Source organism: Rhipicephalus sanguineus, chromosome 6 (assembly GCF_013339695.2).
Source record: "Rhipicephalus sanguineus isolate Rsan-2018 chromosome 6, BIME_Rsan_1.4, whole genome shotgun sequence".
Taxonomy (NCBI): domain Eukaryota; kingdom Metazoa; phylum Arthropoda; class Arachnida; order Ixodida; family Ixodidae; genus Rhipicephalus; species Rhipicephalus sanguineus.
The window spans coordinates 139766016-139793742 of record NC_051181.1 but is presented as its reverse complement, the minus strand read 5'-3'; the positions used below and the strand labels follow the sequence as shown (position 1 = coordinate 139793742).

The 27727-nt window shown below is 46.7% G+C and overlaps 3 protein-coding genes and 1 long non-coding RNA gene across 7 annotated transcripts in view; 1 reads left to right on the top strand and 3 right to left on the bottom strand.

Moving 5' to 3' along the window:
- Positions 1–27727, bottom strand: part of LOC119396556 (uncharacterized) — a 317806-nt gene that overhangs the window by 241466 nt on the left and 48613 nt on the right. The window contains exon 4 of one of the 3 annotated variants that reach the window (XR_007416603.1): positions 19259–19469. The exons of the other annotated variants lie outside the window; for them this stretch is intronic. The gene's annotated coding sequence lies outside the window, so the exon portion shown is untranslated. Of the gene's footprint in view, positions 1–19258; positions 19470–27727 lie in introns of those variants that run through there. 3 annotated transcript variants of the gene reach the window in all.
- Positions 127–10874, bottom strand: LOC125759034 (uncharacterized). The gene is made up of 2 exons (XM_049417139.1): positions 10474–10874; positions 127–1466 (listed from the first exon to the last, which is right to left on the bottom strand). Exon 2 carries the CDS (start codon positions 1097–1099, stop codon positions 416–418), a length of 684 nt encoding a protein of 227 aa, XP_049273096.1. The 5' UTR covers positions 1100–1466; positions 10474–10874; the 3' UTR covers positions 127–415.
- Positions 18612–27727, top strand: part of LOC125759035 (uncharacterized) — a 49868-nt gene continuing 40752 nt past the window's right edge. The window contains exon 1 of the long non-coding RNA XR_007416605.1: positions 18612–18651. This is a non-coding gene — a long non-coding RNA (uncharacterized LOC125759035). The remainder of the gene's footprint in view (positions 18652–27727) is intronic.
- Positions 22415–27727, bottom strand: part of LOC119397593 (uncharacterized) — a 38845-nt gene continuing 33532 nt past the window's right edge. Inside the window, exons 2-3 of one of the 2 annotated variants that reach the window (XM_049417137.1) lie at positions 25018–25184; positions 22415–23562 (exon numbers count right to left, since the gene is read on the bottom strand). In XM_049417137.1, the coding sequence (XP_049273094.1) occupies positions 22755–23562; positions 25018–25184 (975 nt within the window). In that variant the 3' untranslated portion in view covers positions 22415–22754. The remainder of the gene's footprint in view (positions 23563–25017; positions 25185–27727) is intronic. The other variant, XM_049417138.1, reaches the window with a different exon arrangement.

Genomic DNA, 27727 nt, shown 5'->3' with positions numbered 1-27727 from the left:
CAAACGGTCACGAAAACCAGACAAAAGAGGCAAAGAAAATTATTCGCTTTCAAAATTTCCACCGGGAATAATGAGTGACGTTTCAACTGCATTTTTTTTATTATTTCTTCAGAACTTATCAAGGATTTGACGTGATCAAAATGATATCAGGCTTTCGTTTTTTTTTTCTTGTTGAAATGAATGACACCACACGGTGTATATAACAGAGAGAACTTCACAACAATTTAATTGTCAGCGTGTTGCTGGCGTCATTCTTGACTGTCTCTTTCTCTCCTACATACATACATACATACATACATACATACATACATACATACATGCATGCATGCATACATACATACATACATACATACATACATACATACATACATACATACATACATACATACATACATACATACACGGTGTCTAAAGTTTAAGGATCACTTAAACCCGGATGCGCAGTACGCCGCATCCGCTTGTTAGGCATTGTAGGCGATGTAGGCACTGGGAACGTGATAGGCACTGTAGGAATTGTAGGAGCGGTAAGTGCTGTAAGCGCGGTAGGCACTGAACTGACCCTGCGAGAGAGCAGTCCTCTAAGGGTGATCTCTGTGCTTTGCATTTCTCGCACCAGTTCAGTCTCTGCCTCCAGAAGGCGATACATCTGCAGAAGCACGTCTTCGCGTAGCTTCTTCTCCCGACTGGTGCTGCAGGAGCACGGCGTCTGCAGCCATTCCGCAGCACTGTGTCCAGGACGGCTTGTACTCGTCATCTCGTTCTCACCACGTGCCAGGCGGCCGGACATGTTCTTTGCGCGCTTTTCGTGCCCTTCGTTTGCGAAGGAACGCATACGAGCACTGTCTTTCTCTGCACCTCTGGCATTCTCGCGTATAGACTCTTCGTCAACCTTATTGCTGCTATCTTTGTTGTCCTGGCGTTCGCGTGACTCACGCTTGTAGGCATTGCCAATGTCCGCGCCTTCGTGGCTGCTGCTGGAATTGGCTACAGTCGAGCGATCATCCTCGTAGATGTTACCTTTACCTTCCGGCATGACGGCACGTTTGTGGAATTCATTCAATAACTGGTACGGAGGGTTCCCTAATCTGAACGGGGGCATTGTACTGTGCCATTCTGTGTTCTTGTAGTTGGTGAGAGCGTCTGGTAACGCAGCTCTTTGGGAAGCGGGCGACTGCGGTTTCCATGGGACGAAGTTGATTGCGTTTTTAGACACGTTGACCAACTCGCTATTGGTCGCTGGACTGCAGCTTCGATCGTACGGCTGTTGCTTCTGTGACGTCTGGCGCCCTTCTTCGTCATCCTTAAGCTGCTGCTTCAGCCTTTTCCGCTGGGGTTCGTCTTGTCCCTCCTCCTGCTGCTCGCGCGTAGCCACGTCGCGGCTGTTGTCTTCTGCGACATCACGGATGTCTGATTCAACGACATCGACGCGCGCATCACCACCAGGAACGTTGCCGTACTGTTCATCTCTGCAAATATAGAAGAAAAGTCAGTAAGATGCGTGTCGCATAAATACGTTTATTAGTGTTCTTGCACAAGGGCGGATGCGCAAGCCTATTTAAAGGATGTCAGCTATAGAACATAAATCGACTGATAAATGAACGCGCAGGAAAAGTTTGCGATGGTTCAAGGCAGTGCCAAAGTAGTTAGATATGGCTATCCTCAACAAAAGCTATCGAGTATGACACGTATGCCACATATATACATCAATTTTAATGCGATAGCGTTAAAGAGCTCGTTTCGCAGAAAGTCCGGTGTCGGCGGCGGCGTCGTTGGTTGTGAGCGAAATATTGGCGTTGTCCGCGTGCGATAATTCGAGGTAGATGCAAATATATAGATAATTAAAAAATGTTCGATGCGAGTGAAAATCGAACACGGGCATTCTGCGTGGCAAGCCGGTGTTCTACCACGGAGCGACGGCAAGGTTTGAAACTTCTTCGTAAAAAAAAAAAATGCTATATTACAATGTCACGAAGTGGGAGAAGTCTCCTTAAAGCATGTAGTATTGCGCGTCAGAATCGCAGACTCGTACTAGGCGTCAAAACATCTGAATTACGCAACGAATCGGGGTGGTTTAAAGCTACCCACCTATTACAAAGCGTATACAGCTGTGCAGCTTACGGACGCGTAGGGGGCACTTCGCAACTCTAAAAAGTAAAGGAGGAAATAGGGGGTCGAGGTTACTCCTTTAGGGGAGTAACTAACCTGCCACACCCATTACTCCTTTTTGGGGGTAACTGCGACGGGACGAACCGTTACTCCCCGTAGAACTTGCTCCTTCAGGGAGTAACTGACTGGAGCAACGGATGCTCTTTGTGAAAGCTCCCACGGGAGCAACAGTTACTCTTTCTCGATACTCCTCAAAGGAGGAACGAATAGTCTTTTTCGATACTCCCACGGGAGCGACAGTTACTCTTTTCAATTACTCCTCTAAAGAGCAGCCGTTGCTCCTTTCCTAAACTCCTAAAGGGAGGAACGGATGCTCTTGGTCAATACTCCTATGGGAGTGACACTTGCTCCTTACAAATACTCCCGAGGGAGGAAGAGATAGTCTTTTTCAATACTCCCAGGGGAGCGACGGTTTCTCTTTACAAGGAGGAATGGATGCTCTCTGTCAATACTCCCACGGGAGCAATGCTTGCTCTTTCTGGACACCTAAATGGAGTAACAATTACTCTTTCCCATTAGTCCCGCAGGGAGAAATGGACATTATCTCTCAATACCCTCATGGGAGCGACAGTTACTCTTTCACAACATTCCTCATCGGAGCAGCATGCAGTTAATCATCCTCAATGCCTCTCGATGGAGTAACGTTTGCTTGTATTGAGTGCTCCTCAAGAAACCAGCAGTCCAGCTCTCCCATCGGCAAATGAAAAAAAGTTTTGAGGAACATGATTTTCATCGGGTTGCGCCAAGTCTGACACAAATGCTCCAGGAGAGGGCAGAAATCCAGATCTATTTGTGAGAAAAATACTTTATTGAAATCAGTCTGGCTGTTCACTGGCTCAAGATGGTTAGAGCCACACGGACGAGTGACGTCGGCCGCAAGACGCTCTGAACTTTCAGAACTTGACACAGGAGATCGAAGGTCCGCTGAGCTTTCTTGCTGAAAACAATGTTCAGCGCCCAGTATAGCGCGATTTGTGTGGCAATGGCTGCCAAAAGGCTAGTCTCCTTAATAGCAAGGCCCTCCAGGCGCACAATAAATTCCCTTGAAGTCAACAAGCTTCCATTGTATGTCACTGTCGGCACATGATGCGTCTTGGTGGGGTCCTACAAAACAAAAGGCACATTTTAACACAAGGCTTGTTGCTTCATTATTACAGCAGCTGCTTCATGTAGCAACAGATAAAACCTAATGCTTTACGACACACTGACAAATAAATGAAATTGCAACTTATTTGCAAAACATGGTTCGACACTGGTAAGAACATTCTTAACAAGTCAAAGCACTTGCAGTAAGGCTACAGGTTTATCCACAGGTTAGAGACTGGTCTCGTTTACACGGAAGCCAATTAATTGGTTCTGAAAAAAAAAAAAACAGGGGTATTTGCTGTTTGCAGGCAGCACGTCATGCTATTATACTTTATAAAGTAGAACCCTGCTGATACATTTTTCAAGGCCATGTGCAAAAAGAATGTAGGAGCCAGGAGATGGGGAAAAAAGTAAAAGTGAGAGTCGTAGTGAAATCGACAATCATATCTCAGTGGTTATTGATGAAAAACAAAAAAAAAAAATGTGCAGCGTTGGCTCCTGTACCTTTTTTCCATCTGATCACCACAATGCGAGCAAATTCGTTGTGGTAGGTGGGAGTTGAGCTGTTAGAATGAATTATCGACTTGAGAGACTTACTTTCCTGCACTAATTAGATACCCATTGTGCCACGTGGCTCCTACCATGATAACTTCAGTGTACATTTTTTCCGAATAAACCCAGTGTCTTTGGGTGGCCAGCACCTAAAACGGTATCTTGAAACGACCTTCCGTCGTGATCCTTTCACATCCATAAACAAGATTATCGCTGGATGCACCGGCGGTAATGCAACGAGCAATGACGTTCTCAGCTCACTTGCTCAGCATTTTCGGCATAGTGCCAGGTTGGTGTGGCTTGTAAATGGCCGCATGTCTCGCAACAGTGAAATACCAAAAACACAGCCCTTTCTCCCAAACTTCACCACCACTGCACGCATTGGCACACTCGGCCATGATCTCATCAATCGACAGAATTGTGGAGTTAAGAGCTGCATTATCGACGAAAACATTATTGTAAGCGATTCCATTGGAGGTATAAAAGAGCCGAGCATGCACAGCATGCTAGCATGACTACAGCAATGACTTGCAAGTAAACAGAGTGCGAGAAGACCATGCCGTCTCTGGTCTTGGTGGCCTTAATTTTGCCAACACCTCGCACAAAAAAACATTTTAGAACTATGTGACCTTACAGATGGCTGTAAATTGCAAAAGATGATTGAATAATTGATGATTGAATAAATGTTTAGGGGTAAAATAGACTTCAAATATTCCCGAAAAAAATTGTGAAGTTAGAGAAAATAAGCGATTTGTCGCATGTTTGACCGTATTTTTCATACTGATGCGGTCCAAGTAAAAATCCTCGTCATGCGGCGTTTGATAGAAGGCTTCGTCGTTAAGTAATGAGGAAAGTCTAATGAAATAATTTTTTTGTTTTAAGGAAGAAAATAATTTTTGAATTTGGCCCTCCGAACGCGGCCTGCATTTCATTTTGTTGCCACTTCGCCGCAAAGCACGTGGTCGCCCTTCCAGCTGACACTCGTCACAGGCAGCGGCAAGATGCGAGATGTATGTCAGTGGCTCGTGAGTGCTCGAAAGTCTTGTCGCGTTGATCTCAGGGCGACGAGTAATCAATTCGCGTTACAATGTGAGCTTGCTTGGCGGGCCCAATGGGAAGTATGGACGCCCGAGAGCAGCCTATGGCGTCGTTGGCACAATGTGCTAGAGGCCGTCTGCACAACTAGCATACACATACTGAAAGAAATAATGCACATTGTATACACGTTTTTTCGGGGTATACGTGTTGTGCAGACGGCCTCTAGCACATTGTGCCAACGACGCCATATAGGCTGCTCTCGGGCGTCCATACTTCCCATTGGGCCCGCCAAGCTCACATTGTAACGCGAATTGATTACTCGTCACCCTGAGATCAACGCGACAAGACTTTCGAGCACTCACGAGCCACTGACATACATGTCGCATCTTGCCGCTGACTGTGACGAGTTTTAGCTGCAAGGGCGACCCCGTGCTTTGCGGCGAAGTGGCAACAAAAAGAATGCCGGGCACTTATGGAGCGCCAAATTCAAAAATTATTTTCTTCCTTAAAACAAAAAATGATTTCATTAGACTTTCTTCATTACTTAACAACAAGTCTTCTATCAAACGCCGCATGACGAGTATTTTTACTTGGACCGCATCAGTATGAAAAATACGGTCAAACATGCGACAAATCGCATAAGTTCACAATTTTTTTCGGGAAGATTTGAAGTCTCTTTTAACCCTAAACATTTTTGTACTATAACACACTTTCCTGAAAATCATACTACTATTAAGATTGGTTAGAGGGAGTTCGAGATAGCACAAGAAAAAATCACGAACATTGAAGAGTTTTGTAGTTTTGAAGATACGTAGCTGGTAGTGAAACACAAAAATTTCGGAATTAGTGAATAGGACATCTAAACAGAACCTCTGCGATAGCGCCAGCGTGGTTTCAAAGCTGAACACAGAAAAATAGATTTTATATACATTTTTCTATTAGGCGCGGTTTAACAAATACAAGCGAACTTCGAGGGGGCGCCATGATCGTCAAAATTTTTATCGAGCAAAAATGTTTTGCCACAATACTCTATGTGGCACAGGAAAAAGGCACAAATTTTATCAGCAAGATCTGCGATGTGCGAGCGCCACGTCTGGGACACTTGGGATGGAATGACCCAATAATAATATCTGGGGTTTAACGTCCCAAAACCACGATATGATTATGAGAGACACCGTAGTGGAGGGCTCCGGAAATTTCGACCACCTGTGGTTTAACGTGCACCTAAATCTAAGTGCACGGGCCTCAAACATTTTCGCCTCCATCGAAAATGCAGCCGCTGCAGTCGAGATTCTATCCCGCGACCCGAAGGTCGCGAGATCGAATGACAGGGTCAGCAGTTGAGTGCCATCCATAACCACTATACCACCGTGGCGGGGCTTATCTATTGAAGTTGCAACTAGCAACTGAGCAAAAAGGCTTATCCATTTGAGAGGCCTGTTTTATAAAGAAACTGACTACGAGCAAGACTTCGATTTGGGCGAGTTGGTACATGCTTAGCTGGGGAAAAACAGCGCAAAAAAGGACGAGGACGCAGGAACACAATACACTGTACGAGCGCTGAACTTACAACTGACATCTTTATTGCACCAACCGCTCGTTTTTACAGCGCATCAAGCCGAGCACGCCATTCCAACCAAACCGCCAATCAAAATCATCAGGTATGCAAACTACATTGTCACTGAAAGCTATCACATGTACATGAATTACACCGTGCGCATGCATCTTCCACACTCAGATAAAATGAACAAACCAGTTCCTAACAAGGATGAACAAGCAACAACAACAACAACAACAAAAAAAAAAAAACCAGCAATACCTTCCACGTTTTCTATGATGAAAGAAGTGAGGGCTAAATTCGGTGCAACAATGTTGTCATCAAGGCTTAGATGGGACCAAATTTGGCAATAACGTAAAATTTAGCGCTGCCGGATTTTTATAGAGTACGGACGAAGCTCAAAAATGTAACCCAACGCTGCAGTAATCGATGACAAACGCTGCTGCAACCGCTACAACATGAAGATCAAGCACTCACCGTTAAACCGATGGTGGAGACGTCAACTTCAGAGAACATGTCCAACTCCTTTATATGTTCCATTGAATCCCGCCCCGTCCACGGCTCGTCGAAAGTGACGACGGCATTTCTGTCGCCGTATGTAACGAGGCACTTCGATGACATTGGGCCGACAACGGCGCAAGACAAAGAACAGTTCTCAAGCCTGCCGCGGTACATGCATTCGCTCACACATACACGGTGTAGTGTCTCTACGACTCGATTGCTCAAGTCCTGAAACACCCAAAAGTGAAACGAAGCCAGTGATTAAAACAAAACGAACTTATTTACTGATACACCAAAATAGGAAACGTCCACGCAGCTCAAAAGGTTCGCTGGCGACTGATGTTTTCCCGGTGCGCTGGGCCTGGATTCTCCTCCTTGCACCACAAACACACGCACACAAAAACAACCACCAACACTGGCATGGGCGTCAACAGGATTTTGCCGTGCTTCTGCAGTTCGTCCTTCGAGGGAGTAAAGCGCCCTTTTTCATGGGCGTCAACAGGATTTTGCCTTGGGGGGTGCAAACCCGTGTTACATCGCGTCTGGGGGAGGAGGGGAGAGAGAGAGAGAGAGCTGGCATAGCTTGGGGTGGGGGGGCAAGTGCCGGTGTGGCTTGGGGGGGCAAGTGCCCCTTTTGCACAAGTGTCCCCCGTTTTATGGCCCACTTCGAAGGGGAGAACAGTAGCGGTTTCAGTCAGGCGCGCTTTCAATGTTCCAAGGCCACGGTCGCGGGGGCCGTATGCTAGACGCGTGGCTTCCCAGCACTCCGAAACAAACTGTCCGCGCCACACGGAACGCATCCACGTGCGGTCCTCGCTGCCATGACCGCTGATTTATCAGTAGCTCTACTGATGTTTGTAATTTCTGCTGATTCAGTGAAAAGGCGACGGAATCTACTGCTTTTTGGTCTTTTTACAAAAATGAAAGGAACCTCTACGTTTTTTTTAGTAAAGTTTACATTAATGCGATATCACCAGACAAACAAGAAATTTCCTTCTTTGCGATGTTCTCAAACGCAGCACTACTTTTGACTGACGAGCCATAGACACCATAGAGTTTCATAGAGTAAGTATTACAGGAAGCTCTATGTTATGAGCAAATACCAGCAAGTCGTGAGACAGAAATGTGAATGCACAACGCGCCCCACAGCACAGGGCCTACCTTTACCGTTCAATAAAGGTCATCCTGTCATCTCTCTTAACAATTTATTTTAGTTATTTATTCATCCACTTATTGCTTACAAGAAACGAACGAGCATTGTTACGGCCACTAATATACATTTTCCAGGAACTGACACTTCGCAATGCACTTAACGTGAAAATATGCTCAGTAGTGAAAGGAGATCTACCCGCTCACCCCCTCACCCCCGCGTCCCTCCCTCTCCTTCTCGAGGCATGCGGGAGTAATTGTTGCCATTCGTCCTCCCGTTCCTCTCATTTTGACGAAGGACCAAGCAGTTACCCTCCGAACTTTGCGCACGGCACGCATGCTTCTGCAGTTCGTCCTTCGAGGGAGTAAAGCGCCCTTTTTCGGATGAACTGCGCAGTTGCTCTCGAAAACTTTTTAGAGTGTAGGATAGTTTGAAACTGCCAGTGTTGCGCGCCCAAACGTTCCTTTTCTTGAGGCATGGTTGAAAGCAATGCGCACAAAGCCCGATTACGCCATCGCGTTCTACTCTTGAAGGCGAAGCTCAAGCGTCCTCCAAGTTTTGTGCGATCATACGAGAACTTCCGAGGTCAGTTTTCGCGCTGACAATAGCGTGGCACACCTCAATTTTCGGCGGTGGCAGCGAGGCAGGAGGCACGTCACACGCAGGTGGTAATGCCTTACACGCGGTCACTGCATGCCTTTGAACATAGTAAGATGTGTTTCAAACAGTTTTAAAATTACGTAGAGGTACCTGCAGCATCTCGTAACTCTGAGTCCTTTTGCACGTATTCTCACTGGTGGCACCATCTCGTGCGAGGATGTGCAGCACAGAACGCAGAAATACTACAGAAACGGTTAAGTTAAACCTTTCCACTTGAACAGATGCGTTGGCAGCAGCAAAAATAAGAATACATTAGTGTTGGCTTCGTTTTTTGTCCTTTACAACAACAATGACGCAGCGCAACTGTTTATCATAAAGGATGAAAACGACTGGCAGTTGTGCGAACGCTTTTCCACTAAGCAGTGCATTCCCGTACGCCATGGGCGCATTAAAGGGGTCATGAAGCACCCCTTGGGCTGATTGAAAAAACACATCCTGCAGAAAGCTGACACGGCTATGAACTGCTCTGCCAAATATTACAGTCGTGCGCGTCGCGTAATGGCCACAAGCGGAGCGCGAAGTTGCCGTTTCCCCAGGCACCCTCTTTTCAAACAGAGGCCGGTTCTCACTCTCGTCGGTGGGCGGGGCGTCTGTCCGCTGTACGTAGCAAGAGACATAGCATGCTTATTGGCCGATAGCCGACGTAAATCGAGAGCGGCGTTCGGATCAGATGCGCTTCTTGCCGCGGGGTGCCACCACTTGCCGGCGCCGCACTCCTCAGTACACGGTAGCCGCACTCGCGCAAGCGAATCACAGCGGGAGAGCGATCGCGTTTCATGACGCGCGCTGGCGTAACTTCTTTCCCCCATGCCATCCCTCCCTGTCTAGCTTCCAGTGCGCTCGCCGGCACGAGAAAAGAGAGAAAGCGCTGGGAGCGTGCGCCAAACCCCCGTAACTCCGCTGATTCTTGACGGATTCGAGAAATTTTTGCGGCAATCGATTCGGGAGGCAGTACACTCCGATACTGAGGCCATTAGATCATTACTTGGAAAAGTGGTTCATGACCCCTTTAAGAGCGCATTTGCTTCCATTCTGCCATGCTCTTTTTCTATTCACCGTTGCACTTCCCCCTACGATTTACTACTTAGCCTCCCTGCCTTAGGCCTTTTGTCTTTCATTCCTTCCTGTGGTTCGTAAGAAGTTATTCCATGACGCCGACACCTTTTAATTCACGACCGCGTTCTCGCGCGTTCACGTTTCGCGGAAATGCCCCACAGCGCATTTTCGTACCCTAAAGAACGTAGTAGCGGAGGTTCCGGTCACCGTCACGTGCGGCATAGTCACGTGACCTGATCGGGAACGTCAGTGCATGACGTCATTGGTAAAGCGGCACGCGGCTGTCGACCATGGTTCTGGCAGTGGTGACTCTGGCAAAATACTGAGAATCGCGATGCGGCACGGCGTAGGTTAAGGAGGAAGCCTCGTATGCCTCACCAAACGCGACAATTGACCATCGGCATCCCACAGCGTCGGCGTCAACACGAATGATGGAAAAAAATCCGCGCGTGGTGACGTCACTATATGGCGTCATCATTACGTCACAGATCGCCACATTTGTGACGTCATTATGACGTCATACGAAACCGTCGCCTTGTCAAAGGGTAGGCTGATCACGGAGGCAGTGCAAAACCAGGTGAGATGCAGAAAGCTTTCAAGGGGAACGGGGAGGATCAATACCTCGACTGAAAAGAAAAAGAAAACGGCTTTCGCCTTCGAGTCGTCTCAGGCGAATGCAAAAGAGACCCTGTGAGTTTTTGCATACGTTTCTGGCGGAGGCTTTTCTGTGAGAGACGAGCACTGGTGTTCCGAAGGCCCACTGACCAGGTCGCCGTCGTTGGTGCGACACCGTCCCGAACAGCTCACGTGGACGCAACGCCAGAATTGCAGGCATCCGATCCGCTTCTCCAGCACGTACCGGTAATCGCCGATCTTGACTGGCTGCAGGAGCGCGCGATCGCACGTGCTACAGCTTTGAAAACCGATTTCAAACGCGGGTTAGCTATAGCACTCAAAGACAAAGAGTTTTTGATCATCGCGTTTGGCCAGTGGTGTACGCAGCAGATACCAACACCTCCTTACAACCTCCCACTAGGAGCCTGACAACCCCGAAGTATTTAACCCTTTGAGAGGCTCTTTACGTAATTGTGTATACCACTTGTCTTTGCTAGTTGTGTACACTAGTGGCAAAGAACGCGCAAGATACATTGGACTTTGGGTGAGTTGAACCTCCGGCGTAATAAATGTGTTTTCTTTTAACTTCATTTTACTTTGTACTGCTGCATACGATCACTTTGCTGAAGGCGCCCTACCATGTTCGGCGAGGCGTTCAACGTGCCGCTTTCTGCAGGCCACGTCAAGAGTATATTTCGTCTGCTCCAAATGAACATAACCGCAAACGAATTTGTACTGCATTTCCAGCCCAAGATTTTCTTCTATTTATGCAAGAACAGAACACAAATGACTTAAGGATAGATATTTAATTACAATTTAATTACGATTATTTACTATAAAACACGTGGGTCAACAAATTATCACAATACTTTTGTTGCAGTAGCATATCGAATGCCTTGAAATAACGCTGTGCAAACTTGAGGGATTTGCAGGCAGTTCTTCAGAGGTCGTGTCTGAAAGGGTTAAATTAAATTACTTTTTGCTGTAATGAATTACATCTAGCGAATAATTTAAAGAAAATTATTCACTAATTTCCCAAGTACTTTTGACCAAAATATAGCATGTTCGCTTCCATTATGTCATAAAAAAAGTTGACCAAAAAAGAAAGAAAACTAACAAACACAACTTAATCTGAGTGCCAATTCCTCAAACGTGCGAAGTTGAACAAAGGTCTCGGGGATTTCAATGTACAGGGTCGTGCAAGTCTATGGTAAACATGTAATTAGTATTCAAGACCTCATAGAACCTGATGTTTAGTACATAATTCGAAAAATTATTATTGTGTTTATCGACACCATGATTGGACGTCATCTAACGAACAATTCACTCGTGAAGTATTCATTATGAGCGCTGTAGTTTTACCGGCTTCAGTACGAATGAGGTGTTCATCTTACATGTTCTCGACCTTTTTACATGAGCTGTGAATAAGGTGCGCATGAGTTGTGCATGCATGATCAACTTTTGTTAAAGCATTTTCAAAATAACTTCATACCTTTCGACCAGCTAGAATTTGTTATTTAAATACATTAAAAGAAATCTTGAGAAGTAGTAATACAATTTAATAATTTTAGGAGTAATTGTGCCACATATATATAATCACAAGCTAGGAATCTCTTTCTGTAAAATCCGTGTGTAGTTCCTTTGAAGCATAATTCGTGCAACAAACAGCTGCATATGAACATTGTTCGCTTACACACTAACACATTTATGCTCGCACGCAAGGTGGGCCCTCCTGTGATAAAATCAAATAAAAATGCTGATTGTCGTGTGATATTTCAAGCTTCTACCTCTCTCCGTACCTGTCACCATCTAATCCAGTTATCGACAAATTATGAGCGGATGTATGGGCTTCCAAAGCAACGCCGAGCAGCACCGCTGCACCTAGAGTTACTGTATATGCTACCTTTAGGTAGCAGAGTTGCGCATATGTCTTCCAAGCGGCGCTAGCAACCATGCGTTGCGGAGAAGCTGACGCTCGGGCCAATTTCTGTATTTCTCGATGACGCCGCTGCAGCGAACTGGATTGACACTAGTCATTCACAGTAATGTTAATCACCGGTCTTCCACACGCCAAACATGTCGAAAGGTGACACCGTAGGCATGTCGCCTGCAAAAACGGAGTGTGTGTTCACCGCATAGCTGTGGTTGCTAGCCAGACCTATGCGCAACTCTGCTACCTTTAGGTAGAAGAGTTGCGCACATTGAAAGTGCGAGCGAACTGATATGAAAGTGCGAGCGACGAGTCTTCAAGAGAGGGAACGCGCTCACCGATCTTATCAAGAGAGACCTGGTACGTACAGGAAGTGAGCGCGATTTCAATATTGTAAAAAAAAAAAAAATGAAATATGGTGAGCTTGCACGTGACCTCATGGACACAGATTCTTAACATACCGTTGCTCTAATGTGGCGGCTTTGATGACGTCAAGGCAGCCTTATCTCGTGGCGGTTGACCTGATTCAAAGTGATAACTGCGCCGCCGGAAGGTTATTGGCCTCCGTACATGAATAGCAAGAGAACCTCCATTCGATGTACCGGTAACTTTAAGGTGACATCACAAACTTCGCCTTTCACTATGTTTGTACTCCAACTGGCGGTGTCACTGACGTCAGTGCAAGCCATCTATAGCGAGGATAGACAGTATAAGACGTAGCATACACTTGAACATAGCAAGCGGGCCAGTTAGCTATTTGCGCCACCAGGTATTACAGGGAATGCCAACGTAAGCGTACGCAGAGTTCTTTCGCCATCAGGGTTCGACTTCGCCCCGTCAGGGGGGGAGGGGGAGGGGGGGGGGGGCTGGCGAAGTCGAAACCCAGCTCCTCCACCTCCACACCTCCCCACCATTGGTCGGGGCCGAAAAGAACACAAGCTCCGCAATGTACGCCAAAATGAAAATTCAGCGATTTCGTGCTTCTCATAGCGGCCAGCATTTGGTCTACGGCTTTGCGGGGTTATAAAGTTGTGAAGTAGATAGTTCTCAGAATGCAACATCAGTGGCCATCGGCCGCCACTACCGTCAAAAACCTGCATGGTTATAACTACAGTGAACTAGAGCATATATCTCTAGTTCAATATAAAGTTCACTATACTGTAGTTATAACCATTCGCATTAAACAAGGACGAGACAGGTCTGAGTGAAGGTATGGGGCAGGCTTGGCAACCCCTCTCAGATCATTAGGGGGTGGCCCCCCCCCCCCGTACCCCCTCCTTTGCGCGCACGCCTGTGATTCCAATAAACATCATCATCATGCAGTACAAATACAAAATAATTGAGTGATATCTCTAGACAATTTTTTTTCACGCTCTTTCTCCATCCACCGTGAGGTAATTTGCAAGCACACGTGCAAGCTCAATCGTTCAATTGCGAATATCAAAAGAAGAATGAATCGATCGAAATCATGTACCGGTTGCCTGTAGGTCATCTGAAGAGGGATTTTTTGTTTGCTATCCGCCAGCCGGTGAACGTCTTCGTCGTGTCCCCGAAACATGTACACCATGTGGTCACCGCCGTAGAAATCCGTGATGAGTCTCGACTTGCATTGACGCTGGTCACAGCGCCACCTGTACCGATGACCGCTGCTCGATTCCAACGTGAACGTGCGGTCTAGGTACTTGGCTTTGTCCCGACCACGGAGCGACGGCACAAGTTCGACGGGACCTGCGTGGAACGAGGAGCCCGGCGCGGAGGACATCGCGCTCGTCGACTTTCGACTCGAGTGCGCGTTGAATTCGCTGAAGGTCGGTATCTCGTTGCTCTCGTGCAACGAGCCGCCGTCGCTATCGGGCTCGACGAACGAGCGAAGCGCGTGACCGTTTGTCAAGCGCCCCGTCGCCGCAGATAGCTCGCCTTATCAGCGAACAAAAAAACTTTCCCGGCAATTTGGCCGACGGAGCTGGCATCGATATCTGCGCTGTACGGGACGTAATAGTCAATACGAGAGGCGGAGTCAGTGGGGCCACTCGCCTGTTTGACGCATATGGCTGTTTGAAAAGTTATCATTTTCACTTATTAAGGCGAAAGCCTCAAGGCTCGTTCACACCGGCGACTAGCAACGGTCGCGCGACGAAGTCGCAAAGCGACTGGTCGCAAACGGTCGCAAATGGCCGTTTTGGTTGCAATTGCGACTGCTTTGGCTCAGTCGCTCGCTGCTCGATTTTTCAGTCGCGCGACTGCAGTCGCGAACCTTTGAACCAATCAGATGCGCAGGAACAGGACATCAGCCTATTTTACGGGGCAACGGCAATGCAAGCTGTATACGAGCAGACGTGAATTCTATGTGGCGACGTATATAGGTCGCACACAGGTGTGAACATCGGTCGCTTTGAGTCGCTTTTTGACCGCCAGTCGCAAACGGTCGCGCGACCGTTGCTAGTCGCCGGTGTGAACGAGCCTTTAGGCGCCTCGTCAAACGTGAAAAGTGACCGTCGGTGGCGTCGACGTCAATACGAGTGATACAAAAATATCACCATGTGATGACGTCGCCCACATGAAGTCATGTCACGTTTAAACGTCATCATACGACGTCATGTAACGTGAAAATTTGTGACATCATCATGACTGCATTATGACGTCATCACTTGACATCGTCGCTTTGTCAAAGGCGGGCCGATCCCGGAGGCACTGCAAAACCACGTGAGGTGCAGAACGCTCGCAATGCCTCCCATTTCTCAGGCAGTGCAAAAACACATTGATGTGATGACGTAACCCATATGACGTCATGATGATGACTTCATCACCAAATGGCCTCACCCTATGACATCACCATGACGTCACAGATCGTGGTTGCCACGTCTGCAATCGCGTACGTCTCTCTTTTCCTTCAAAATGGCTATCTCTAAATATTACAGCTTTCCATACGGACTTTCTCTGCCATAAAAATAAAAACTGAAGCTACACTCCAATATTATTTGTTCGAAAAAAATTGGGGGACCCTTAAGCTTCTCCTTTAAGAGTTGAACGCAATAGCGAAATCCGCCCCTAGTGCGCACTTCAACCACTAAGTGCATACTTATTAATGTGTATTGTTACACACACACGCACACAGACACACACACACGCGCGCGCGAGAATGGTACATACAACTTTTTGATCTAAAGCAAGAGTCGCATGGCCTCCAAGATGTACGCCGCGCGCTTGCCATCTCGGAGGCCATGAAGAGTCTCACAATGCCTCACAGATGGCAGCACATTATCTAGCGTTCGCTGTTTGCTTGATCAACTCCTCCTCTGGAAAAGGCGGCATTGGCTTGATATGTTTTCCGTTAAATGGACATAGTTGTCCATTTCCTTTCTCGATTTTTCGCTCACGGATGATTTTTCGCTCACAACCAACGGTCCCCGCGGTCCCGACACCGACGACGGAATTTCTGCGACACGAGCTCTCTAACGCTATCGCGTTAAAATTTTGTTCGCCAAGATTTTTTTATCTCCTGCCGTTCGATTCATGGTCGACTCCACGAAATCACGTGAACCACCACCACGTAAGCAATTAATCTAGCTAATTGACGTTTATTGCATGGTCCCGTGTCTTTATGTATAGAATTCATTTTCTCTCTGTCCGTTGTCTCCCTCTCGCGGAGGAGGAGATAAAAAAGAAAAAAACAGGGAGGTTACCTAGCTCATTGGCCGGCGTGATCTTGCGTTAGCCACAACGACATGAACATCAACCGATAAAGAACTTGGAAAATGCGTATGAACCTATAACTATCGCAACTGGGAGCGCAACACAGCTCTTCCGCGTTCGCCGATCTATGGAATTATGATCATTGCGGGGAGCTACGTAAAGCGTGCAAAATGGCTTCACTGTCATTTGGTTTCATGCTGGCAGTCAAGCGGGAACATTGGAATAGCCGGGAGGGCGCGGGGGATGCTCTTCCCCACGTCTGTAACGGACCTCAATAAAGTTGTTCTCTCGCTCTTTCACTTGCAACATACGTGTTTAGTTTGATATATATATATATATATATATATATATATATATATATATATATATATATATATATATATATATATATATATATATATATATATATATATATATATTGAGCACTAGGGTGCTTATTTGGGCCGGTTGGTGCATGATCAACGAAACCAGAAACAGCGCGAAACACAGGACAGTCCCGCAAACAGAGGCCTGGTCGGTCTCTATTACTGTCCTGTGTTTCGAGCTCTTTCTCGTTTCATTAATGATTATGAGGCCCGCCGTAGTGAATGTTTCCCGAAATTTCGACCACCTGGCGTTCCTTAACGAGCACTGACATCGCACAGTACAGTGGCCTCTAGCATTTCGCTTCCACCGAAATGCGATTGCCGTGGCCGGGATCGAACCCGCGTCTTTTGCGTCAGCAGCCGAGCACCGCAACCACCGCGGCGGCATTTAAGACAAATGCAGCGCGATACGGTTTAACAATTTCGTATGACTGCATTTCTTCCTTTGGTTGCAATCACTTTGTGCGAATCAGAATCAAGCCCTGTTGAGGTACTTTCCGCTACCTGTCCACGTTTGTTGTTTTTCTTTTTTCGTATCATTTATTCATGGTATATAACTCTCCGTCACGTGCTCGACACACCGCGACGAAAGACCGGCGGCATCTAAGCACGGAGTACAACAATAAATAAATAAATAAATAAATAAATAAATAAATAAATAAATAAATAAATAAATAAATAAATAAATAAATCCTTTATTTAACGTGCCCAGGAACAACCGTAAGGTCTTTGTGCAGGCGCGCGCAAAAATAAGACAATAAAAAATAAACAATACAATACAGACAGTCTTCAGAAGAAAATACGAACAAAAAGAGCAAAAACGCTTAGTCAAAAAAAAAATGAACACAAAAGGGGAGGAGTAAAATAAGACTATATGAGAAATATTGTAATAATAATAATAATAATAATAATAATAATAATAATAATAATAATAATAATAATAATAATAATAATAATAATAATAATAATAATAATAATAATAATATAATAATTATTATTATTATTATTATAATAAAATACTAAAACTCGTTGAAGGCTTAGTGTGCTACTTATATTAGGAGGAATGAAGGAGCGCTCGTAAGTATACAAGTTCACGAAACAGGGTACGTAGGATAAGCGTGAACTCGCACTTCTTGTTCATCAGCAAAACCACTGAATAAGCACAGGGGGAAAAAACAAAAAAAACATGGCACCAAGAGCACATGCGCGAAGAGAATAATGAAGTGAGTAATTACACGTGCGTATCAATAAACACATTCTCTCTACTATACACGCTATAATAGAGAGCTCACAAATGCAATCATTTACATTAGCGAGTTTTAGTATAGCGGATAACAGCAAACGCAAGGATTTAGCGTTAGCGTTAGCGTTGCGTGCTCCTAACTGCGCATGAGCAGAACGTAAACGTAGCCCGAGCTCTTACGTACGAACGCTATTTCTGGAATATAGCGTTCAACGCTAACGCACGCAAGAGATCCCGTACGTAGGGCAAGATGGCGGTGCCTGTTGAAGCGAGAGCCGTCCACTTCGAATCTTTGTAGCCGTCGTCCTGCATTATTAAATTTATTCATTCCCTAATAATGTTCGTATTTCACTTAGATTTGAGTAATGAGGCTTCGCCAACCGTGTACCGCCGATAAAATGGCTCCGTTTTTGAGATACAAAGTGGATTTGCGCTGCAGAAGGCTTAGCAAGATTTGTTTGCAAGGTTCGCTCATGTTTTCAGTAGCAGCGCAGAGATGGCGACGCTGTCTTTAGTCGCCTCTTTCCAAGATACGGCCACAAGTCAAGCAGATACATGTCAGGCGTCGTTTCCCTTCATGCCTTTCGCGGCAGTGCATGAATGTGACGCGTGATGCGTCCCAGCTTAAAATGGCCAAGTAATAGGGGTCTTGAAGAATTCTCGAACGCGGCATGTCGACAGAAACCAGTGTGTCAGAACTCAACACTTCTGCAAACGCGACATGGAGACGCAACAGTGGTGACTTTGGATCAGCTCGACTTGGTGGCGCTTTTGTGGATTCTACAGTGCATTTAGTGTTTTTATGTCTAGATGGCGCCGTATGTGCTTGCGTTAGCGTTAGCGGGAATGCCTTCCGCTGTACTAAAAGACCACCAGTTGGCACGCAGCGCGTTCTGTTTTAGCGTTAGCGTTGAGACGCACGCTAACGCTAACGTAAGCGTTTCCCGCAATACTAAAACTCGCTATTAGCCGCAACAGTGTCCTTTTAACTACGGCACGTTTCCGCCTTGACGTGGAGTTTGCGTGCGACCAAGGCAGGTGCCTTGCTGCCATAGGATTTTTATAAAAAATCTGTATTGTCTAAAAAAAATTACACCATCTCTCTAACGGGGATCATGAGGCGATGCGAAGCCGGAGCACTTGCACGATCGCGTTCCGTTAGCATTCGTTGGGCATGCTACCGACCTTGCGTCGTGGAACGCGAAGAGGAACGCTACGGGAGTCGTGTATTCCCTCTAGCCTGGCCGTTAATCCTCAAAGGGCGAGCGGGGAACGCGGTCGACAGGCGCGAGAGGGGGGAGCGTAGGAAAGGAGAGAGAGGGGGTGGGGACGCGCATGCGCTGGCGCTCATCACGGCGTTGCGCAGGAGAGGGAGAGGAGGAGTGGGGAGAGGGAGTGGAGAGGAGGCGTGTGGAGAGGGCTTGCGCATGCGCAGTAAGGGTGGTCACGCCGCACACCACCACCACCACCGGATTTCACTCCGCTATAAGGTGCTTCACATCTAAAATACAGACCCTATATACACACAGACCCCACAATACAAGACCCTAGATATATATATATATATATATATATATATATATATATATATATATATATATATATATATATATATATATATATATATATATATATCCCACGACATACATGGTAATCACAGTTAAATAGGTTCGACCTTTCAGTCACCGTAGTCTACAAACATCGTGCGGAAACGTTTCCCCTCCATCGAAATGCGACCGCCGCGGCCGCGATCGAACCCGCGACCTTCGGTACAGTAGCCGAGCACCGTAACCACTGAAACACCGAGGCGGACTTGTTCCTAGTATTGATCACCACGATTTCCGATGTCCTTTAACCTGCACGACTCGAACGCATCACGTTGCACGATTTCTTGGCTTTAAAGGGACTGCCTACCGCTCGGAAATTTTTTTCTGATTGTGGTGAAAATGAGAAGATCGTTCGTCACATCGGCGGCAACGAGCATGCTTTTGCCTCATAAAAAAGGAATTATATTTTTAATTTGATGCTGAAAATCGTGAAAGAATGACCGCTAGCGTCACCCAACAGCGATGTGGTCAATCTACTGGTAGGACAAGAAATCGTCGCAGGTAGACTAAAACAAACATGTATAACTTGATATTGTATTTTGCGCACCTGAGGCAGGTTTCGGTTGCGTGAGAGAGTAATTTTTTGCTTTTTTTTTCTCACGCATCCAAAAATGCGCCCAGTGGCGCTGCTTGCGGCGCCGGCTTTGAGTAACTATCGAAAGGGCAAAAATGAAATAAGGAGGGGAAGCGCGTTACTGTTTGAAGCCAGATCGGGTTGCCTTAGAACGCGTAGTTATTAAGCGGGATTCAGTAAAGAAGAAGAACAATGTACATGCTGCGTGGGCACTAAGGAAACGATGGAACATGTACTGATTGAATGTGGCGATATTCACCCAGGTATACGTGTGGGCATGAGTCTACATGAAGCCTTGGGTTTTAGGGACAACAATGGAAAGCTGAACAAGCCCGCGGTAGAAATAAGTAAGAGACGGTTAGAGTATTGGTGGCAGAAAATTAGAGAGAAAGCACAAAAATCAATATTGGGAAAAAAATTACAGTCTGCCGTAAAGGGCAGAGAACTGGGCTGAGAACTTACGTTTTTATTGCGATAGCAATTTTATGGCCAGTCTCGGCTGAATTTTGCCGTCGCCGTCACCGCCGTCATGCACCGTTTATGTATATCAAGGTCCTAAAGAAAAGTGCTTCCGAGGCTCGGAATCGAACCAATGACATCTCTTTCCGCAGCGCGTGGCGCTAACCACTACGCCAGAAAGCGCAGATCGTTCAGGTAGCTAACAGCAAGCGTTATATACACACCCTTTACCACTGGCAGGACTCAGAGACGGCAGGCGCTTATAAGCGTTTCTTCATTACCAGCGAGATGGCACGAGGAGCGCGACGGGCGCATTAAAAGTCGTCGGCGAGCTCGCTCGCTTCTTCTTATATTTGCGCAGGGAGAACCTTGCCCTTCCGCTGTCTGCTCGCACGGTTTTCTAGTGGTGAGGGGAAGAGGGATGTTTCGAGCTTTCACCGTGATGTCCGCGCTCATGTTATGGAGTGTACGAAAGTCACTCGAGCTCAAGGGACGCCGCTAGACGAACAAACGATGAGCGCGAACTATCAAGTGTCAGCTCGACACTTGATAGGAGCGCTGTTCAAACTGAGAGTATCCATTGGCGAGCCTCACTTCGTATAGCATTAGTTTCTTGCTATCGCATTCATTGCTTCGCCCTCGCGGCTAAACTGTGACTTTTTTAGGGGCGAAGCTCCTTAGGGTGTGGGTCGTTCCCTCCTCTGTAGTAGTAGTATGTAGCCACATCGCCCGATCGGCAACGGGTGAGGTGGATCGGCAACGGGCGAGCGCCGATCGGCAACGGCGCGAGGACCCTGCCGTACGAGAGTGAAATCACACTAAAAGACATACTTTGCGGGCGATGTACTCTAGTGAGCTTTCAACTTTTCGTCTTAGTGTACATGATAAAGCAATTATTTCTACGAAAAACGCAAAGCACACCTTGAGCAAGGTGTTTGGTTTTGGGACGCTAAATGGGACCATGAGGCGATGCGAAGCCGGAGCACTTGCACGATCGCGTTCCGTTGGTTTTCGTTGCATTTCATGCTAACACTGTAAATTTATGTAAATTACATGTACCATATCATCTGCTGTACATATATGCTGACATGTTGAGTCATGTATATTGTGTATATACATCGCCGTCTACATTGTGTATTTTGTGAAAAGTATGTGTATGTTAGTCCTTAGTAGCATATGTTAGGACACCCTGTGGACTTGGACATTTCTGTTAAAACGTTTCATGTATACTGTGTTTAGTCATTTGTGTATGTTAATGTCGTTGTTGTATAGACACTGTTTCCAAGTGTTCGTAGCGTCTTTTGATGGAATAAATTTTTTTCTAAAAACGGGCATGCTACCGACCTCGCGTCGTGGAACGCTACGCGCGTCGTGTCTTCCCTCTAGCCTTGCCGTTAATTCTCACAGGGCGAGTGGGGAACGCGGTCGCTCTTGGCGCGCTTTCTCTTTCGCTCGGGAGCGGACACTTTCCTTGCATTTCACAGATCACAAAGTGGTAATAATGAAGGGATTACGTAAACAAACAGTACAATAAAAGTTTGATGTTTAATATATACACGGTGTTTCACACTCTTTATATGATGTACTGGGCGAATTTCACGGAAGAGTTTCACGGTTTACCGATGATTCCCTCCGGAGCTTCGCCCCACTCATCATCATTCACCCCGTGGATATGCTGTGATTTTTTTTTTCCTGTAGTAAGATAGATTTAATCGAAGTTGATACATTAGGGCAACATTAAAACAAGAAGAGAAAGGGAAATTCTTTTTTTTTTTGTCGAGCCTGGTAGCACACTTGTCACCGCCCCTTTATAAAAGGGACGTTCCTAGCATCCATCCATCCATGCATCCATCCATCCATCCATCCATCCATCCATCCATCCATCCATCCATCCATCCATCCATCCATCCATTCTTCGACTTCGTCTGCTTCAACTCATGCGCCATGTCATGCGGCCCTCCGCACTGGTCTTACTGTGCCGCTCTATTGTTATTAGGATGTATCACGTGTGGTGCGCTGTGAAGACGTGCACTTATCGTGTCTTTTTGATGACTAACTTGGCTTCGATTGCGGCAGCAGTGCTAAAATAAACGCATAGACTGCGATTACAGCAAAACAAGTGTTCTGTAATCGTATAATAAGGCTTCATTTAACCGCTAGCGCGCTGAAAAAGTCTGTTACATTCGTTACATTCGTGTTCAGCGAAAATAAAGTAATCCTACAAAAATCACATGTGCTTTCGGTTTTAATTTTTACCGGCACTACAATCATCATCGCGTCCACCAACCAGTGTTGTGGGCATGTTTCACGCCAATATAAGAAGACCGAACGCAGATAGAAATAAAATTCCGTTTTAAAAATTTCTACTCACTTTCCAGATAAACCGCTGCGAGGTTGGACACATCAGACGGTACGCTTTCTATTGCGGTACAAAACAGAAAAGCGACGAGGGACGGTAGACAATCCCTTTAAGTATCAGTTCACGTGGGCTTCAACTCGGGCTAAAGGTCCGCGAGCCGGCGCGCGAGCAGTCGCCCGCGAATGACCGCGTTTCGGCGCCTCTGTTTCGCCAGTTCCGTCTCGGCATTCAGCAGTTCACACATCTGTCGAAACAACGATATCCGCATCTCTCGTTCGCAACTTTCGTCCGTCATCTGCAGCACCTGCGCGCAACGTGCGTGCGGACTCTGGCTCATGTTTGTCTCCTCGCAGACCGAGCGGTTGGTAATCCTGTGCTCCTCGTCATCTTCCTCGTCGTAATCATCGCTACTGCCTTCGCAGTCCGTGGTTTCCGGTCGGTGACTCCGAGTTGCTTTGTCCTTCGCGTCGGCGCTCGCGTTCGGGAACGTCTGTTCGGCGTCGACTTGGACTTCTCGGCCACTGGCGTTTGCGCCGGAGCGCTCGTCCTCGGTCGCGTCTTCGTCTTCCGACTCGGACACCATGTGCAGGTATTCCTCACGGGCAGTCTTCAGCGGCTGCAGTGGCCCGCGTCTCTTGTGGTCGCGGTCCCAGTCATAGGTAGACGCCATTGCATCCGACGCTGCGCGCTCCGGAGATGAGTTCAGCGAGCGTTCACGTTTGACGAATACCTCGGGCGGGCTTCTCGGCTCTGACTTGACAATCGTAGAGACGATGATTTTGTTACCTTCAAGCTTTTTCTGTTCAGCCAGTTGAAGAAGGTTCGGCTTCTTCTCTTCTGGCTCGTCCCGCTCCTCCTCGTGTTGCTGACGCATGAAACTTTCCGGTATCGATTGTGTCGTTGCTTCATTGTCGATCTGGCCGCCTTGCAAACCACCGGAGACTTTGACACTGCAAAACAACAGTAACTATCGTTCAATATCTGAAGGGCCTGCTATACGTTTCATAGCCACTCCTACAAAGTGGTTTGTTTCGGATCCTTATCTCTCTCCGCTATCTATCTATCTATCTATCTATCTATCTATCTATCTATCTCCTATCTATCTATCTATCTATCTATCTATCTATCTATCTATCTATCTATCTATCTATCTATCTATCTATCTATCTATCTATCTATCTATCTATCTATCTATCTATCTATCTATCTATCTATCTATCAACTTAACTAACGTTACAATGATAACAGCAACAATCCGATAGCCATTTGGCATGCAGCTACAAAGTCGTCTTCACAATTACAAAACGGCGCCCACACTTGCGATTGTGTTTGGAACCCTTGTGACGGGTCTATATTACTACCTGGTAGTTAAAAGATGGTGGACGAGATTTTTTTTATTGATATGCCTGGTGCAACAGTTACGTAAATGTCCATGCCCCAGATACCAGCAAACTCTCACATAATCAAAACCAAACAAACATGAAAAGAAAGCTTCTTCTGATAACCTTGTGATATTGTCATTATACATAATGCCACAGAGATACTAAAAAAGAAACGAAGAAATGGAAGTATCACTGACAGCCCTATAGTAGCATAATGCACACAATCCCGAAACCCGTATACCGAGGAAATAGTCTGAGTAGAATTCTACTCAGGCTATTTCCTCGGTATACCTCCCTCAAAAGCTACGTACAGTTATCGCTTCTTCCAGCTTCTTCCGATACATACCACAAAACGCCTTTATTAACGTTGTCATACGCACTGCTGATAAATAAAATATATCGTGTGAAGAAACGGAGGCGGCTTCATGAATTATTCGTTCATAGCTAGGGCCGCGTTCCGGCACACCTGATGCTTTCGGGTAGTATGCGAGGGATTATAGGTCAGCTACCAGCTCGTAAGACGATCACGTGCTACGTGACGCCAGCCGGCGAAAGAGAGTGTTCCACACTCGACTTCACGGACACGAGCGGCGCTGGGTGAAACTCCCAGGTTTACATGCACAGAAATATCCAATAAAGTCGACAGGAGGATGACCGCCGCTGTAGTTCAATTGGTAGAGCATCGGACACGTTATCCAAAAGTTGTAGGTTCGGTCCCTACTAGCGGCAAGTTGTTTCTTCGTCCACTTTGATCTTTTTTTTTGCATTTATATCCCAATTACGACGTTACAGTTACAATACCACAAATAATGCCCCAATACTTCCCTGGACATGATTGTCTGTTGGTTTCATTAGGATGCACGTCATATAACATATATGAAGAATACACACCCGAGGAAGTACAGCACCGCCTGGCGGCAAAAAGTGAGTCCCTATACTCTCTTACTCACGCGTAAGCAATAGCAAACGGTGGCTGACCGTTCAGGTGTCGTAACGCACGCAGACGTTACGTGACCATCCTACCTGTCAGCCAGCTGCAAGCATGTGTGCTGCGACGGTCCGAGTACCAGGCGGCCATCGCGATTGGTGCGGCATTTTCCTTTGCACTGTACGTACTTGCAGCGCCAGCAGTACTGGTCGCCGATGTGGTCTTCCAAAATGTAGGTGAAGTCACCGATCTTCGTGGTGGGCTGCAAGCGCATAATATTGTGCATCATCAGTCATCGTCATAATCACCACCACCACCAACCACCAAGCTCATTAGCAAAGTGTGTGCACACAGCTGAACCTGGTGTAAAGAACGGCCTACTCTCGCCCACATAACGTGGGAGGGAAAACATCAATTTTCCCCTTTTGAGGACAACATTTGAAGAAGGCAGTGGGAGACCTGGCTTGCTAGCAAGCGTGTCTTCAAGTGTGTTGGTACATGATACTGCGAGGAAACAGAGGGGGAAAACGGGACTAAGTTGCGTTTTTCGGGACTTAGTCTGGACTCTGTCCCAACGCAACGGGACCATAGTCCCGTTGTGTTGTGTTCTTTTTTCTTTCGACTTAGTCCCGTTTTGCGCGCTGTTTCCTCGCAGTTGCTAGCAAGGGTTGTGAGCTCTGCTCGACCAAGCCCAGCGAGCCGCAAAGGCCAGAGGAGCCCTGGACTGAGGACCCCACCCACTTGTTCGGAAACCTTACAATCAATAAATGTTTTCGCTACTACTGTGTGTAATTCTCGGCAGAATAGAAAGCACCAACGAGGGAGGAGGCAGGGGGTGGAGAACTAGGTTAATACCGCTATATTGCGCGTCTTTCTTGCTTTCCTCTGTGCTCCTTGTTATGACTGGCAGTAGGTGCCGACAGCGCTGGCCCATCAGAATCGGCGGGCGAGGCGTTCTCACACTGCTATAAGACCTGCATCCTTCCTGGAAACTGAGTTCCCGGGGCGGCAAGCGACCGACAATGGGCAGAATATCGACCTCAAAGTCGGGGGACGGCAAAGCCAGACAATGGGCGACCTGGGCTTGGCTTGGTGTGCTGCCGAAACGACCTGACCTGTATGTTTTGACAGGAGTCGCCGCAGACCCTTTTCGGCCTTCGAGGAAGAATCGGAGGAGCAAGCCCGAGGAACCTCTTGTCCTGCTTCCCCACATGCGTGCCGTCAACCACCGGACCCTTGCTGCTTCAAGAGTGCAACGACCCCTCAGCGACAGTGAAATGGACTGTGCCATGGTGGGTGGGGTCGTGTGTGTGATTGGTGGTCATGAAGAAGGGAGGAGCCAGCCTGAGGGGTTAAACGACGGTGCTAAGTGAGAAATGGGGCTCTGAGCCCTCGGTAACAGGCTCATCCAATTCGCTTGTCGCTGAACTCTGACCTTGTCATGATGTAATTGAGTGTACGAAAAGTGCCAGTAAACTTGTTATTGCTTTCCCATCTTGCTAGCATCAGTTCTTCAACCCGGAGACTCGACTACGCTACCAAACGGAGTCCGGGTACGACGCTGCCCTATCGTAGCAACAACATGGTTGCCGATGCGGGACGGATCTAAGTACCGGTCGCAACAACTGCTTGCAGCGGTGGGATGGATCCAAACACCCAGGCACAACAATCCTAAAGTGCGTGCATGTAGCATCCACTTATTGACACATGCACCCGAATTCGTCATCACCATCCGCTGCCTCTTTCTATGCCCACTGCAGGAAGATGGCCTACCCCATCGATCGCCAATTTACCCTAATTCCCGTTTCGCGCGCCCAAATTTTATATGTAATTTCATCACCCAACAGCCACCCCAATCAACTCTCAGGCGGCGAACTCTATGCAGAGGGACTAAGAAACAGGTGCAGCGGTACGAAAAGTGCTTAGAATTTAATGGCGATTGCGTAGAAAAGTGAAGTAGCTTTGTGCTAAACTAAACCAGCTAATAAAAACTTTTACTAACGATATTTATTTTTGGGGTACCAAACGGCCCTACTTTTCGAATAACCCTCGTATGTCGTGGACAGATTGTGTGTGCTTAGATTACCTTTTTATAGGACGCAAGAAGGTCAAGGTACTATGACATTTGGGCACTTTCCGTACACCGACACGCGCATATAGGGTCGTATTGCGCAAGAGGTAAAATAACATTAATACACTAACATGTTTGAGCTAACTAACTGTTATGTACTATACATTCCGGAATCAGACTCTCGTAACTTATTTGCGATAACAACGTAAAAACCCCCGTCGACCTTCTAAGTGTAAGAACCACTTGTCTTTTTTCAACGTGCGGCAAACGCACACTTGCGTTTAACGATTTCACACAACATCCCCGCTTCTCTCTCTCTCTCTTTCGAAGCGCAGGGTAGCAAACCGGACGCGAGCCTGGTAAACTCCCCTGCCATTCTTTCCCTTCCTTTTCCTCCCCTCCTCCTCTCATAGTTTTGATATACAAATAACGTATATAGGTGTCTGAGATGCGTCGTAAGAACGAACTGCAAATTACCAACGTTGTGCGTAACCTGCAACAATAATCCCGCTTTCGCATTTAGTCGTCAAACCGTAAAACGAATATGAGCGACCGGCATAGTGGAGAGTTCAGAATTTTTTTTTAATTACCAGAGGTTCTCTAACATGCATGAATAAAAATATTTTATTTCTTACTTCCTTCCTTCTCTTTTCTTCTTTCTTCTTTTTTCTTTCTTTCTTTCTTCTTTCTTCTTTCTTTTTCTTTCTTCTTTTTCTTTCTTCTTTCTTTCTTTC

Bases quoted from the DNA above. Each gene is read 5' to 3' on its own strand.
- LOC125759034 (XM_049417139.1), bottom strand. From the start codon at position 1,099: ATGCCCCCGTTCAGATTAGGGAACCCTCCGTACCAGTTATTGAATGAA.